The 17,454-nt window shown below is 30.4% G+C and overlaps 2 protein-coding genes across 2 annotated transcripts; one reads left to right on the forward strand and one right to left on the reverse strand.

The window, feature by feature from the left end:
- Positions 1-1,839: 1,839 nt before the first annotated feature.
- Positions 1,840-13,964, reverse strand: LOC123291050 (eukaryotic translation initiation factor 3 subunit A). Its single transcript, XM_044871487.1, has 9 exons — positions 13,778-13,964; positions 13,425-13,621; positions 9,147-9,856; positions 8,593-8,764; positions 7,724-8,224; positions 6,815-7,162; positions 5,772-5,948; positions 4,251-5,700; positions 1,840-1,994 (listed from the first exon to the last, which is right to left on the reverse strand). Exons 1-9 carry the CDS (start codon positions 13,824-13,826, stop codon positions 1,927-1,929), a joined length of 3,672 nt encoding a protein of 1,223 aa, XP_044727422.1. The 5' UTR covers positions 13,827-13,964; the 3' UTR covers positions 1,840-1,926.
- Positions 13,965-14,060: 96 nt separating this feature from the next.
- Positions 14,061-14,611, forward strand: LOC123291051 (probable small nuclear ribonucleoprotein G). The gene is made up of 3 exons (XM_044871488.1): positions 14,061-14,190; positions 14,247-14,394; positions 14,512-14,611. The coding sequence occupies exons 1-3, from the start codon at positions 14,159-14,161 to the stop codon at positions 14,560-14,562; spliced, it is 231 nt and encodes a 76-aa protein (XP_044727423.1). The 5' UTR covers positions 14,061-14,158; the 3' UTR covers positions 14,563-14,611.
- Positions 14,612-17,454: the final 2,843 nt, after the last annotated feature.

A 17,454-nucleotide genomic window follows, 5' to 3' on the forward strand; every position in this document is an offset into this window, starting at 1 on the left:
ATAAAAATATTATGCGCATAGAGTCATCTATCGGTTAATATAAATACCGATGTATTTTATTTAGTTGTACCATGAGAACTTTTGTTCTCTATGTATTTGTAATCTTTGGTTTAAGGTAGTTCCTCCGCGACCGTCCAGTCAAAAAGTTTTGGACTAATACTATCATTCAGTGCATTAACTGTGCTATGACTATTATACATATACCATATATTATTTTCAAAAGACTGTAGTTCCTCACTACTGATTCTAGTATACATATAAACACACACACTATGACATATGCCTTTAACATTAGTCTTCATATCTTTTCCACAAAAATCATCGCTAAAACGAGTTATTTATTTAAGTTTTTTATCGAAACTATATGGTAAATAATTTTTATTTTTATTTATATATTTTCTAAATATAGTATTCTACATTATATTAGTTTTTCATAGAGATGGTGGACGTCATTCATTGGTAAATAAATATAATATTTGTAAATTTGTGTATTTTTATACACTTCTCCCATGTACACGTACAAATTGCGTCACTTTTAATTGCTAATATCTCATGTATGGCATGGTAAATCATCTTCTAATTTTAACAGCAAGTGTATTATGAATTAAATATTTTATATTCTGAGTTTTGAGAAATTCTTGGAATATCACTTTCGTGTAGGTACTACCTTAACTAAACTGATCGGTTAGTATCGACTTCCCATGTATCTTAAAGAAAAAATTGATTATCCATGGATGGAGTGCCAATACCAACCGAGAAACTCTGAACGATTAGGTCAGCTAAAAGCATTCATTATACCTAACGTTCTTCTATCGTTGGGCTTTCTCTGTTTAAAACGCGCATGTCTGCAGGTTTCCTTCCTGTATTTTTGGCAACTTCATACATACTTATTTCTGCCTAGCCACAAAAAATATATGACGGGTACTAAATTACCACCATGGGCAACGGCGCTTTTTAAATTTTCTGAATTGCATGTAACTGTTTTTTAAAAATAATTTAAATAACTTACCTTACATCATTAACAATAAATACAAAACAAATAATTTTTCGCGAAAATAAAATTCATAATCATCTACGTTCTGAAAATAATCTCGTCGCACGAGTTTGGGTTTGTAATTTCTTCATTTGTCGAATTTTCATCATTGTAAGAAAATAATTATTAATCGCCTAATATGTTTACCTACCTATTTTTTTGATTTGAGTAGGACCTTCACAAAAATTTTGAGTATCGGATAAAGGATAATGCCTTAGCCTTTCACACATAAAAAACACATAAATATATATGAATATGGCAATCAATATGAAAGTATTGCTTAGCGTAATCAAATGTAAAAAAAAAAGGGGGGGGGGCTCTTTTGATTGTTTATTGAGAGGAATTGTGAAGTTTTTGCAAGAGATCCCAAACATCCTTTTGATTTTTCTATCAAAAACAAGTGTTTGTATTGTTTAGAAAAGAAGCTTTATTTTTATACATAATAATATAATAAATGATATTAAAATGAACAAAATATTACATTGTTTGCTATTCACCATCAAAAAAAAAAAAACTAACACATCTGGTGTTTGTAAAATGAACCAATAAAATAAAGAATACAATTGGTAGTGGTAGTTAACCCAATATTAATAATCGTAACTATAACTTATTTAAATACCGTGCATTTTGTATGTATGGTAGGTCTGTTTGTAAAAATATAAAGATGAACACGGATTAATTGAATACAATAATAATTATATTCTTAACTAATTTATATATACTTGAGGAATTTTCGAATTTGTAAATCCTGACATTAACAAATTCTTTGTTCAAAAAAAAAAAAACAATAAAATAAAAGAATAATATTATTATGCAAAACCATTTTTTTAATGAAGGATATCTCCTATGTTATCAATAGTTTACATTTTTTAGTTCTAAATATTCAAGAGTTGTTAACGACGTCGACCCACTGATTGCCATGCACCATCCTCACCATCAGCTGCGGCTGGTTGTTCACGTCCTGTAAATAATACATTTTTTTTAAATACAAATTAAAAAATGATTAATAATAAAATACTCTTCGAGAATACTTTACAATCTGAGAATTGTAGTTAGTCTCTCTCTTCAATTGTTACTCTAAGCCCACTTGAGAGTCTAATTTTGGTGTGGATTTTTTTTAAATACCACCATTTAGCTTAAGAACTCCGATCTAGAGTCATTCATATCAAAGTTGGGATTCCTTCAAACAACAATTCTAGTCTAGTGAGTCTAATGGGACAATTTTCATGCACGTATAATATACTAATTGGAATTTTTTAAAATAGGAGTTTTTACTAGTGGGTACAGTTTTATTTTTCTTATAAGACACATGAGCTCACGCTTTTTATACCATGCATATATGAAATATACATAGTATATTAAGTTTAGTCCCAAGTTTGTAACGCTTAAAAATAATGATGCTAGGAAAAAAATTTTGTCATAGCTGTTCATAAAATCACCTAATTAGTCCATTTCCGGCTGTCCGTCCGTCCGTCCGTCTGTGGTCACGATAACTCAAAAACGAAAAAAGATATCGAGCTGAAATTTTTACAGCGTACTCAGGACGTAAAAAGTGAGGTCAAGTTCGTAAATGAGCATCATAGGTCAATTGGGTCTTGGGTCCGTAGGACCCATCTTGTAAACCGTTAGAGATAGAACAAAAGTTTAAATGTAAAAAATGTTCCTTATAAAAAAATAAAAAACTTTCGTTTGAAACATTTTTTTGTAAACATCACTGTTTACCCACGAGGGCGTTAATTAGGTGCAAATTTTATAGTATGCATTAATATAAGTGTATATCAGTGTGTGTGTGTGTTTATTTAAAAGTGAATATCTTTTGTTATTTACGTGACGTCAAAAAAACAAACGACTGCGCATCAACACTGTATAAACATTTTTGTATGTGTTATGTGATAAAGAAATCAACACTGACTATGCATGGTATTTCAACAATTAACTAAGTCAATTGTTTCTTTTCACTTGTTACTGCATTAAATTGAGTACTAGTATAGTGGTTAACACTGTAGTGAGTTTACAACAATCAAAACATTCAGTTTAGTTTTGATACAAATAGTAAAAAATATCTTCCCACTGATAATAATGATAAGAGTACAATAGATATTACAAACTATGTATACGGCTCGGGTGCAAAGTTAATTTATTACCTCATTAGCTATGAAACCAATATATTCGTACTAGTACTCGTTTTTAAGTAGTACAGCTAAACTACTGGCGTGATTTAGCTAAACTCGCCTTAGTATCAAGTTGCTTCGTTGGGAGCTATGACAAAAGCTATTTTTCTATAATTGAGTACGTTGAGACTTAATGAATAAATTCTATTATAAATCCATTGGCGTTGTATTTGGGGTTTTAAAATTTTAAACCTCCTCCTATATTTCCAAACCCTTGGAGATAAGAAGATACACTTGGGAAGAATCATTAATCCTTATAGTTTACTCATTTGCAATTTTAATAACTTTATTAAGTTTCAATAAAAAGTTGAATTATGAAAAATTTTGTTCAATTGTTTCAGATGTTCTTTACATCTAAAAATATCGTTAATACGAAAAATATATGTTCATGCTTGATCGTAAACATTTCGTAAAGTTATTTAAGCAAAAGAAAAAACTAAATTCTTTTAAAATGCCTGAAAACAAAATGAATTTCGGCTTTATATATATCAAAAATTAACTACAGCAAAATATACGTCAAGTTTTGACTCCTGGTGTGGAACAGGCATGCTAGTTTACTGCCCTATTCGTTGTGTGCGTAGTCATGGTAGGGATAATAAAATCGATGCCAGCGCTTTAAGTGAAAAATTTTGGAGATAAAGTGGGCTGTTATGACTAATTTGCAATTATTTACATGTTAATGATATAGAAACTGTCAAATTAAAATGATTGAAAAACACTAATTAATTAAACTTAATGCATTAAAAATTGTGAAAATAAGAAATCAAATTGTACAAATATTATTTTTCAAATGTTAATTATCGTAATTATTTATTTAAATTTGTGAAACAAGAATATTAAATTTTAAATGTAAGTTTTCAATGCAATCCACACAATTATATATGCATCCATTAATTCTATAATTAAAGTAGTGTATCGTTGTCATGGAAACGAAATTCACGCTCGGAGCGAATAGTAAAAACTGTACGCTAGTTTTTTATCTCCGAGTGTACGTAGCTTTATAATTAAGCCTAAACCAAAAACGTTGTTTGGAACAAGTTGCTTACCTCTATCTGAGCCACGTGAAATAGGTCCTCGATCACGACGATCATCACGATCACCACCTCGTCTAATTTCATTTTCAGCTTTGCGAGGAGGTCTGTCCTCTCTACGATCATCATCTCGCCTGAACCTATCTTCTCTCGGACTTTCTTTTCTCCAATCACTATCACGATCTCGTGGCTCGCCTCCATCTCGACTTGCCCCACCTCCACCACGTTGATCCCTATCACGTGGCCCACCACGAGATATTCCTCCGCCTCTGCGTATTGGACCATCGTCAGCACCATCCTGTGCTTTTCTCCATGTACCTCCATCACGATTACCTCCACGATCTCCAAAACGATCACTTCGATCAGTAAATCCTTTATCAAAACCTCTGTCTCTGTCATCTCGACGTTCAAAACGATCATCGCGTCTACGATCATCATTACGGTCACCAAATCTTCGTTCACCATCTCGATCACCTCCTATACGACGCTCACGACGATCTTCCCTACGATCGTCTCTTTCTCTGCGGTCATCTTTATCAGCACCGATACGACGTTCTTCTGGATCAACTGGTCGCCGATCTTCACGATCATCTCCGCGTTGTGGACGGTCTTCTTTTCGTGGTTCAATGTCTCTACGTTCTGTACGCCATGAATCAGAGCCTTTACCACCATCTCCTCGTTCAATGCGTCGTTCAGTTCGTTCAACATCTCGATCTCCTCTACCAGCATCTCGCTCAATTGGTTCAGGTTTTGAATCTGGATCTCTATCTCTACCACGTAAAGCAGTAGGTCGCCATACTTCTGATTTTTTCTCTTTCTCAACAGGTGATGCTCCACTATCTCTAACACGCCCTCTCCATGAGTCTGATTCACCACGCCGTTCCGGAGGTGCAGCATCTTTTTCGGGTGGAGCACTACCACCTTTTCTCCAACTTGAATCTTTTTCACGTTCACGTAAAGATTCTTCTTTTTCTTTCATTAATTTCTTTTCAATTTCTTCCTCTCGAATTCTCTGAACAGCTGCAGCTCTTTCAGCTCGTTCAATCATTTCCCTTTGTAAACGTTCTTTCTCTTCACGTGCGGCACGTTCTTCTTCCTCACGTATGCGTCTTTCCTCTTCTTCTTTCTTTCTACGCTCCTCTTCTTCTTTCTTTCGTTCTTCTTCACGTTTACGTTCCTCTTCTTCCATTTTATCTTTTAGCCATTTAGCTCTACGGTCTTCTTTACGTTTCTGAGCTCGTTCTGCTAGTCGTTTAGTACGTTCTTCGGCTAGTAATTTTTCAAATTCTTTTAATTTATCCTCATATAAACTATTTCGTTCGGATTTCAATTTTGCTAAGAAAGCCTCTCGGTCAGGATTCATTCGTTGAAGACGTTCACGATTAGCAACAGCCAATTTACGTTCTTCAATGGCCAATTGAATTCTTTCATTCTCTTGTTGTTCCCAAAACTCTTTATCTTGTTTCTAAAAATTTTTAAAATTTAAATAAATTAACAATTATTTGTTCGTATCAACAATTTATTATCAAAACTTACTAGTTTCTCTTCAAATGCTTTCTTTAATAATGGAATTTCTTCTAAACGTTTAGCACGTTCGTAGTAATCGTTTTTCTTTTCTTGTGATTTTAATTTAGCTTGAAGTTCACGACGTTCTTTATGTAATTCTTCAGCCTCACGTGCCGCTATCTGTTCAGCATCTAATTTTTTAATTTCCTGTCAACATTAAAAAATAAATATGAGTGATATCATTCAAATTTCAACTTTAAATATGTATTACAATCTAATATTAGTGCAATTTAATTTAAACTCGATTCATTTTGTTAGCCTCTTTCTCTTTTTATTGTCGAATTTTCCTATTTTTTTCTAATATTCAACCTTTTTACAAACACGAAAAACTAAAGGGTTTCAATCGTGGGAATGGAGATTATCTTTTCAACTAAATTTTAAAATTGTACTATTTCATTAATTTGTAGTTTGTTTGAAAGATAAAATTTAACTTTTTTTTTATAATGGATGATCTATTCCTCCTGGAAGTGTTAGTGAAATACAGAATCACGTTATTATCAGTTTATTTAGAAATAAACTTGATATTTGTCTTTATTTATACCAAATGGATCTTTGACACCCGATCTTTGCACAAGTCAACTTTTTTTTAAGTTTCCATCCTAATATTTCGAAAACGAAATTGAAAATCAATAAACTCAAAAACACGTATCTCCTCATTCTAAGAGGGATTAAACATAGAGTTAAAGAATTTTCTAAAAAAATTGTGGTTTCATTAAAAAAAGAAACAGCTTGATTTTTACGTTTTTTGATTATCGATTTCGATTTCGAAATTTTAGGTAGGTCACTTGTATAAATTTGCATATTATTTTTGAATGTGTGCTGGCTCGCGATATTGAGTTTTTGAAGGATAAATATGTTCTAAATAAATTTTAGAAAACGTCTTATGATTTGGTCGATATACTTAGACATGTTCCGAAATTTTTAATAAATACAATTTTCTAATTTTTGTTTCTATATAAAAATTGACTTAACAATTTTAATGCCTATGAAATACAGTATAAAAAATTTCTTACATCTTCATCCAGTTTCTTAAGAACTTTTTGACCATGGCTGGTTTGTGATATTTGTTGCATTTTTTCCTTAAGGTGTCGATCTTTAATTTGTTGAATTTCATTTTGTTGACGTTTTCTTTCACGTTCTTCACGTTCTTGTTCTAAACGTTTATGTTCAGCGAGAAGTATTTGACGTTGTGCTTCTTCTTGACGACGTAATTCTTCTTCCTCACGTACGGTATTTAATCGTTCAATATATTCTTTACGATCTTCAATAATCTTATGACGTTGTAAAATTCTATGATGTTCTTTAACTTTGTTTTCATGATATAGTTGTACCATTTGCATACGCAATTTTTCACGTTCAATCTTAAAAAAAAAATTGTGTCAATTATTTCTTTAATTCTTTGAAAATTTTGTTAAAAGTATGAAAAAGAATAGACATTTTAAGCGAATTCTTTTAATTTTTTAGTTTCTGTCATTTAAACGAGCTATTTTCAATTAAAACAAGACTAACGCGTTGTCGAAATTGCTAAATATCAGTTCTGATTTCACAGAACTGAAATATATAGATCGTTCTTTATTTGGATTTGGAACATAGAATTGCATCTGTCGGTATTAAAATAACGATTGCCACGCTAGTGTCAACTAAAATATTAATTTCCAAAGCTCTTCAAAACGTCCAATTTTTGTACATTTAGTTTATTTTTAACAAAGTACTTTAGTTCGGTTGAATTAAAATCTTTGTGTGTTCACGGGTTTCAGATATAAACTAATTTAAAATGTATTACCGATAACTCAGTTTAATTTTTACCGATTAACATTGACAACTCAATTATAATGATAATCCTTTAAGTTATTTTTTGTTTTCAATAATTTTAAGAATTTTGTTTAACTTCGTTGGAACTGATTTAAATTTATAATTTTTACCTTTTTCTTATTCGGATTAATAACATTAACAGATTTATACAAAACAGATGCCATGTTCACTAATTGATTACGAATTTGTTCGCTCGGCATGGATTGTAATGTCGGTCCTTCAGGTTTATCTTCACGTTGACTTTCACTCAAATCCATACCAAAGTGTATACATTGTTTACCATGATCGATACGTATTTGCATATCATTGTGTCGGACACAATCAACAAGTAAACGTTCCAAATGGAATGCATCGGTGAATTTGGCCAACTCCAGTAAACGTGCAATTTGAATTGTTTGATAGACTTGAGCAACTTGACGAACTAATCGTACAAGCGTTACATCTTGTAATGCAGGTATGTATTGTTGTAATGGTGAACTTTCATCACTCGCTAGTATTTCAATAACACTATGAACACGACCACATAATAATAATGGATGGAATTCAATTTCGAGCCAATTGTATAAGTCTTGTAATTGTGGTGTAGCTAAATTTACAACGTTTACCCGTACCTAAAAAGAAATTTTTATTGTAGAAAATTGCATAAAATTAAAGTGGTGTGGGAGAGTTGGTAAAAAAAAAATCGTTATCGTTCTTCAGTAGTGATGCAGGATTGGCTCAGATTTATATCTGAAAATTTTAATAGCTGATAATACCTTCCAAAAAAGTGCCTATAATCTTGTATTTTTTCAAATTTATAAGTAAGAATTGTGAGAAAATGTAGGTTTATGGTAATATTTCTGGCTCTCGCTATAGTAGGAAGATAAAATGCAGATAAACAGTTCAATAGTTTTTGTCTGATGATCGAAAAAAACACAAAAACAGATAGCCAAATTTGTATGATGGATAAGATAAATATTTAATCTATTATAATACTTACAATATCTTTTAAAAGACTAGCTCTTGTAGGTGGTTGCGATAATCCTAAAAGTACAGCAAGTCGTTGTGCTTTTTCCAACGGTGATTTATCCGTTTCAATAAAACGATCAAATTCAGGATGTGCAGACGGCAATGGTATTGAAAGTGTGGCAATCAAAACTCTACAAGCCATTCTGTTAATAAAAAAGATTTATAGCATTAAATTCAGATTCAAAGAATATAAAAATGATATTCTTTCTTGAGCTAAATTTTTTTTAATAACGATATTTTTTTTCTGTTAATTTTTACATATTTATAGATTTTTGTATTTCATAAATTCTGCAGAATTTATACAATTGTGTCAAACCATATTTGTTTGATTTTGAAACAGGAGCATTTTTTATCGTTAAATTATTCTTCCAGCTAAAGAAAATATTGAATTTTCAAAGTAAAAACCGCCCTAATTCTTTTAATATAATTATTATTTAGATAAACTAAAACAGTATAAAATAATTCACAATATGCGTTTATATCATTTTGGTTTCTAAAAATTTTTCTTGTTAAATTTTATTTTACCTTTGTAATTCTTCAACGGTAATGTTCTTTTTCATTTCTTTTGATAACTGGAATAATTTAAACAATGCAGCTGCGTGGAATAAATAATTACCAGCTTTCCAAAAAACCATTGCTAATTTTTGATAATAATTGGCCATAGTTTTTGGTACAGGAAACTTTTTCGACATTGACATTAAACCATGAATATCTTCAATGGCTTTATAGGCTTCCTGCCATAACTCCATTTGTATTGCCGAATCAAGTTGATAAAGTCTAGTTTCTAAATTCAATTGTTGTGTTTCTGGTTTGGAAATGCTAACATTCACAGCTTGTTGTGGCAATTTACAAATATCTTCCAAATGTTTACGTAATTTATCACATAATTTACGAAATTCTGTTTTTCTATTATATTTTAAACAAAATTGAAATGCCATGCGTGCTATATCATGATACAAAGTTTCAACATGCGCATTTGTACGTAATAATTCTAAACATTGACAATATGATTCCCATAAAAATTTCACCCATGGTGTTAAAATTGTACGATCGGAACGGTCTTGAGCATCTTCACCAGAAACAGCACTTAATAATATACTTTCTGGTGTTGCTAAATTATCTAAATCGTCAATATCAATAACAGCTTGCGCAGATTGTTCACGTGCATTTTCTGTTTTTTCTTCAGCCATACGTAAATAACCACGAATGACATTTTCTAAAGATCCCACATTCACCTGAAAATCGATAATTTACTTAGTAACATAAGAAATATTTTTTAAAACCAGTTTTGATTAAAAACTTATAGAATAAAAATTGTTAAACGATTTACTCAATAACCTTTGGTCAACAATTTGGGAAAATTACACTTGTTTTAAAATTAGTTTAATTAAGTTACATAAAGTATTATACTTTTTAAGTAAGTCATTGGTGGTTTTGGGGTATACTTCATAGTCTGAATTTCAGAGATCTCTGGCTTAAATCAATATACAGTACATTACTATTATTATTATTATTAATTTTTTTTTTTTTGTAAATTTTATACATTTATTTTTTTTAAATGTATTATTTTTAGAAAGTTCTGTAAGTTGTGGCGATTTTCCAGTTTATTAAGTACTAGTGCAAATAATAACACTAAACCCGTTTGGTATACTATATTGTAGCTACTTACAACTCAAAAAATTAACTAAACTTACAATTTTCATTTATCAAGGTGTAAACTCGGCATAACAGGATATAAGACATTTTGTCTTTAGTAATCCAGGTTTTTAGTAATCTAGCAAGAAAGTTATTGTTCGATTTTGATGCCTTTTCAGTGATCTTTAATAATAATGAGTGTGGAAAGAAACTCATAATTATTTTTATAGATGCCACACTGATAAAGAAAGAAACGAAAACTATATTTAAAAAATTATCATTAAAATGCAAACAAAGAATTGTTTTAAGATGGCTCTGACGAATAATAACTAAGTGAATTGAGTGTTTACTTTATTTTAACTACACCGTTATCGTAACAATAGAGGTTACCAGATTAACACGGGTCAAATAGTACACAGTAAAATCGCATAATCTCTGGATAAAACAAAAATTATTTTTTGTTTCGAAATTTTAAACTGCAATAACTCTAGTATGCTTTATCAATAAAAGAGCTTCATAATTATACACGGAGTTATAAAATTTACCAACTCTACTTCAGGGTGTGATTCGGAATGAAAAAGTAGAAAAAAATATTTATAAAGGTCCGAAAACAAATTGTTTCTGTGTTCCGGCTAACATTCTCCTTGCATAATTTTTTTTATAAATTAAAAAATATTAATGAAAGATATAAGAACGAAAGAATAAGTACAAATAATTTTTTTAATGTAAGAATTCGGACAAAATCGAAAAAATCTTTCCGGTAATATAAGAAAAAAATAACATGGTTTTTAGTAATAGCCCCCTTAATTTTGCCCTATATAGGTATAAAATACACATTCGTGATTTTCATCACTTTCGCCTTGTTGAAATTGAATGAAAATCATTATCTTTTTTTCATCAATTTCTAGGAATGGTTATTCAATTCAATTTTATTCAAAGCCAGATTTTAATAAAATTTTCAAAAAATGATTGAAATTTGCAAACAAATAAAAATATTAACCTTTTTATACCATGTATATATGAAATATACATAGTATTATAAGTTTAGTCCCAAGTTTGTAACGCCTAAAAATATTGATGCTACAAAAAAAAATTGGTATAGGTGTTCATAAAATCACCTAATTAATCCATTTCCGGTTGTCCGTCCGTCCGTCCGTCTGTGGACACGATTACTCAAAAACGAAAAGAGATATCAAGCTGAAATTTTTACAGCGTGCTTAGGACGTAAAAAGTGAGGTCAAGTTCGTAAATGAGCAACATGGGTCAATTGGGTCATGGGTCCGTAGTACCCATCTTGTAAACCGTTAGAGATAGAACAAAAGTTTAAATGTAAAAAATGTTGCTTATAAAAAAATATAAAACTTTTGTTTGAAACATTTTTTTGTAAACATCACTGTTTACCCACGAGGGCGTTAATTAGGTGCAAATTTTATTAATATAGGAATATCAAAGTGAATATCTTTTGTTATTTACGTGACGTCAAAAAAACAAACGAATGCGCATCAACACTTGCGCATTATATGAGAATATCATTTAAATATGTCAGAAATGAATGAATGTGAAATGTGAGTTATCAACACTGCCTATACATGGTATTTCAACAAATAACTCAGTCAATTGTTTGTTTTCACTTGTTTTGTTTACAGATATGTTTTCTTGGTACAATAGTGCATACACTTTACACTAACTTTAAGTAGAAGAAAATAGTCTTCTTACATTGTAATATACTAACTTTTTCTTCTTACACTTAGAGTATGATACCGAACCAAAAATATATATAGCTAATTTTAAGAGAAAATTGGAGTAAAAAATAGTAAGTTCCTACACAAACCTACCTAATATTCCAATATTTTTGAAAAAGTACTTCAAAATGTTGATTTTGCTAACAAAAAGCCATCAAAAATTTATTTCGGAAAAATACACACCCTCTTGCCAAAAACTTAAATTTTAAACATTTTTTAAACAGTCAAAAACACGGGCATCCAATTTGATGGCGTAATATGGGTATCACTATATGAAATAACACAAATAACTTTGACAGATATATTCATAGACATCTGATTATAATAAATATAAATACTTATTATCTATGTATACATTATACCCAGCTGTCTACACTGAACTAACTGATGGTCTATGACTCATACCGCTATGACATCACAGCAGGGCTTACCCGCGTTTTAGTTCACGTGATATACAGTTTAGAAATTACGATTTTTAACTTTAATGTTTTACAAGAAAAATGTGCTTTTATGACTCGAAATCTGAATATTTAAGTATATTTTTACATAAATTTTAACTTTATCAAATTTCATGATTTATTTTTGACTAACGATAATACCCTATTAGAAAAAAAACTAAGCCGATTCTATTTTCACAAAACTATAAAAGAAAGAGAGTTGAAAATTTGTAGGTAGCTTTAAATAACGAGTCTAAGGATTCTAATTTGGAATAAAAAAATTCTTAGAAAAATTCAAAATTTTTGTGGGGAAATGGCCGCTATTATTTTCGGATACTTACAAGTTATTCTCTTTAAACAACATTGGCTGCGTCTATACAATGCTCGATTAGTAGTGGTATCCCATGTATAGATAATTAATGCAGCACTTGCACGAATAATTATAAGATACTCATTAGTATTTTTGACAAAATAATATTTTTTAAGACTTTTCATTGGAGACATGATTAAAATGTCAGTTAGAACTGACGCTAATATCAGCAATCGGGCAGTTGATTTTTAACTTCCAACCTTAAATTATAATTTGACTATAAGAAAAACGGCGACCTAAATCTCAAATAGATAAAACGCCCAGCCACTTTCGACTAATGACCTTGAGAATTTTGATATAATGATCATTCGTGTTACTTTTAAATTTATATATTGCAGCGATAAAGAAAAATATTCTACTTATAAACAAAAGTCATAACGTAACCGAATTTTATAGCTATCAAATTTCTACTCAGTAAGTTTTCTAAACGAACTAAAGGAAAAAATGACACCGTCTAATCTAAACTCGACATTTAAATACTAGACTTAATTTTCGGCTTTTCGCTGCCAAAAACTATGCATATATTATTAAGACTGTCGTTAGTAAGAATGTTTATTTGTTTAATTAAAAACCACTGAATATAAGTGGTAAGCATGAAATGAATAATAATAATACATACCGATTGAAACATGTTACGATATTGAAATAATCCTTCCTTTGCAATATGCGATTTTTTCAATTCGACACATAGATCTAAATATTTGAACATAATCGGTTCGAGAACCGACTCGGACCAGTTGTAAGCCCATTTTTTATTACGAAATACTTCTTGCAGGGTATCTAAAGCACGGGCGGGTTTACCCACTTCAATAAATTCTACAACAGAAAAATGATAACACTTGTCAAAACACTTTGTTCAGTCCATATCAAATACGATATCTTATTTTATATAGAAATTTTGAAACATTAAATATACGAAATTAAAGTCACAACGTGGTTTCAATCGTCCATATTGTGAAATTTTTTACTAACCATTTGCTCTTTTTAAGGCATTTTCCGGACGTTGTCCATAACGGGCCATGTTTTTTTTTTTTAATAAAATATATTCACTTAATTCACATTTAAAACGTCACTTTAGCAAATAAAATAAACTTTTTATTGCCGGGTTAATTCCACACCAATCTTGTAATTTGGAATGGACGTGAAAATTGTTGGCTACTCTACAGTGGCAACATGAAACGACGTTTATTTCATAGATATCACATAGTAAACAAATTCCCCTATTATTTAAGTATTATTTTTTCCCTAACGTGGAGTGAACTGGCGATAGCTTCATTATAAACCATTACAATACAACACCAAAACCAATTTTTAATTGATAAAATAATTTTTTCATAAAATTTTGATTTTAAAATGTCAAAAGCACACCCACCTGAATTAAAAAAGTAAGAGATATTAATATTTTAAAAGCTTATTGAGTTATTAATTTTTTTTGATTTAGATTCATGGATAAGAAATTATCACTGAAATTAAACGGTGGTCGTCATGTGATTGGAATTTTACGAGGATTTGATCCTTTTATGAATTTAGTTGTGGATGATACTATTGAAGAATGCAAAGATGGATCAAAAAATATGATTGGAATGGTTGTAAGTATAATAATTTATTAAATACTTTTTTGAGGTTATAAAAAATAACGCTTTACGGCGTTTAATTATTGCCGGCAAAAGATGTCGCTAGACTTCATTGAAAATTTGTTGTTTCAGGTAATACGAGGGAATAGCATTATTTTACTAGAAGCTCTGGATAGGATTTAGCATTAATTAAGTTTAAATTTATTAAGAATACTTGTAAATTAATTTAAGAATAGATAATAAAATTTTTTTGTAATAATTTTTTATTGCTTCTTGGTTCCATGCCAATCGATTGTTATTAAATGTTAGCAAGACAAATTTCATACATTATAAAACAAACAAGTGAAAACAAACAATTGACTGAGTTAATTGTTGAAATACCATGTATAGTCAGTGTTGATTTCTTTATCACATAACACATGCAAACATGTGACACATACATAACTGATAATCAAGTATAGTACATATTAAAAAATTTCCGCCTAATTGGCGCCCTCACGGGTAAACAGTGATGTTTATGAAAAAATGTTTCAAACAAAAGTTGTTTAATTTTTGATAAGGAACATTTTTTACATTTAAACTTTTGTTCTATCTCTAACGGTTTACAAGATGGGTCCTACGAGTTATCGTGTCCACAAACGGACGGACAACCGGAAATGGACTAATTAGTTGATTTTATGAACACCTATGAAAAAATTTTTTCCTAGCATCATTATTTTTAAGCGTTACAAACTTTGGACTAAACTTAATATACTATGTATATTTCAAATATACATGGTATAAAAATAAAACACATAATATGGGTTTACTCCAAACATCATTTGCTCAAATGCGCCAATCTTAAAGGTCACGTCTATGAAGTTTCTGGGAGTAATCCTGGATAAAAATTTAACTTGAGCTAAGCATTGCAATGAGTTGGCTAAGAGTTTGAACTCATTAACGTATCTATTCAGAAATTTAAGAGAGAGTCTGAAGTCAAGAAGTCAAAAAACAGTAACATGGTATACTATTCATTGGTTCATAGTAGACTTAAATATGGAATTTTGTTATGGGGGTCTTTCTCTCAATCAACACAAATTTTCATAAATCAAAAGAAAATATTACGACTAATTGTTGGTGTTGACCAACAATGTTCTTGTAGAGAATATTTTAAGGATCTGAGAATCTTGACGCTCTCTAGTATATACGTTCTCCATTGCCTCACCCACTTAAAGAAGAATATTCATTTGATTGATCAAAATAACTTTAATCACACGTATTATACAAGACATCGGAGCGACTTACTCAAGCACAACTTAGATGTTTTCGAACATAGGTAATCTTACAATGACTTAAAATTTTCCAACAAGTTACCATCCCACATGAAGCTTGAGTGTAACCAAAAGAAGTTTGAAACCGCCTGCAAGAATTTACTGTTTGATCATTGTTCGTATAATGTGGATGAATTACTTTCTACCAACCTATAATGTTAGGAATATATGACGAACCAATATGTATTATTTGTACATCATTTCTGGTCGAATAAATTTATTATTATTATTATTTCGCTCCAAAAAACCACTATTTTGTTTTGTATTTCAAATATCTATCTAAGAACACTTGGGTCTTTGAAACAAATGTAATGATACCTTAAATGTTTAGCCGTTTGGAAGATCCGAGGTAATAAAAAAATTTACAAACAAATATACATACATAAAAGATACGCGCGGAATACATAACCACTCCTTGATAGTCGGGTAAAAAAGAGTCTAATTTGGGGAAAAAATTATCCTCATGTATACTAAAAGAGCCCGTAAAAAAATCACAAAAGTTAATTTTTTTATAGTCGATTACAGTATTGGTGTACATTAATATAAATCCAGTCAGACAAGATCTCATTAAGACAAGTTTCATTGATGCGCTGTCAAAGATGTCATATTTATCGAATTCATATAGCGAATTTACTAAGGCAGAAATTTATTTTCCTTTACAAGTTATTTTTTGCAAATACATAATGTTAATTGCAGTCAAGCGACTATTCATTAGTCTTGAGAATTATAGTTCACGTTTGAGGTCGTTCATATAGTAGTTCGTTCACTTGTGATGAACTGGTAATACAGTGAATAGGAAAAAAGTGTCGATAGTGGAAAAGTTGAGAAACAGTATCGATTTTAATGCAACTTTTTGTAACGTGTTTATAATTAGCATCCCATTTGTATTTCTTGAAATGCTTATTTTGGTATTTTTAAAGGGTAGCTAGAAAACTACTTGCTAAAAAATTTTGCGTCCGTGAGAACTTTTGATCAGAACGATCCGAAGAACATTTTGGGGGCGGTTTGAAAAAGTTTCATAGAAAACCATTTTCCTAATCATTAGTATATACTAAATACTATATACTAAAACTACAATATATTCGTAACTTTGATCGCCCATAGCTTGAAAACTACTCGTTAAAAATTTTTGTGGTCGTGAGAGTTTTTGATCAGAATGATCCCAAGAACATTTTAGGACGTTTTATAAAAAGTTTCACAGAAAGCCGTTTTCCTATCTACTATTGCAAGGTCCTTTTACATTTACACAATTATATCAAGGTATTAGTAGTTTCTAGTTACTAGCGAAAAGGCACGATTTTTGGAGAACATAATCGAATTCGTGTAATCTGACATCGGATTTATAATGAGCGACCAAAAAACCCCCTGGAGCACAGTTTGAACGATAAATACTTAGTTTGCCGTTTTTTTAAAGAATCTTGAATTGAATGGTTATTCATGCAATTTTAAACACCAACTTCTAAAAAATTTTAGAGAATATAAAAAAACTAAATGTGGGGCATACTGTGAGCACGATCTAATTATTTATGTTTGGTCGAAACTCTGTTCCGGTAATATATTGGTTTTGCTTTTTTTTAAACGGAAATAGGACCGGAAAAAGAAGAAAATAAAATTTTCTTTTGAAAAATGAAGATCAGATCGTCACAATAAACTCTTTCATTATTCCGGAAGATATATGTAGTCATTTCAAGTCAGAAGTGTCAATTTTGCTTTGAAAGTTAATAACTCCCTCAAAATAGCTCGTACGAAACGTTGAACAGCTCTT

The sequence above is a fragment of the Chrysoperla carnea genome, chromosome 1 (genome assembly GCF_905475395.1).
Source record: "Chrysoperla carnea chromosome 1, inChrCarn1.1, whole genome shotgun sequence".
Lineage (NCBI taxonomy): Eukaryota > Metazoa > Arthropoda > Insecta > Neuroptera > Chrysopidae > Chrysoperla > Chrysoperla carnea.

Bases quoted from the DNA above. Each gene is read 5' to 3' on its own strand.
- LOC123291050 (XM_044871487.1), bottom strand. From the start codon at position 13,826: ATGGCCCGTTATGGACAACGTCCGGAAAATGCCTTAAAAAGAGCAAAT. The intron at 8,225-8,592 runs GTAAGTATTATA...ATTTCTTTTTAG, and splicing joins CTAGTCTTTTAAAAGATATT to GTACGGGTAAACGTTGTAAA. The intron at 1,995-4,250 runs GTAAGCAACTTG...TATTATTTACAG, and splicing joins TTCACGTGGCTCAGATAGAG to GACGTGAACAACCAGCCGCA.
- LOC123291051 (XM_044871488.1), top strand. From the start codon at position 14,159: ATGTCAAAAGCACACCCACCTGAATTAAAAAA. The intron at 14,191-14,246 runs GTAAGAGATATT...TTTTTGATTTAG, and splicing joins CACCCACCTGAATTAAAAAA to ATTCATGGATAAGAAATTAT. The intron at 14,395-14,511 runs GTAAGTATAATA...TTGTTGTTTCAG, and splicing joins AAAATATGATTGGAATGGTT to GTAATACGAGGGAATAGCAT.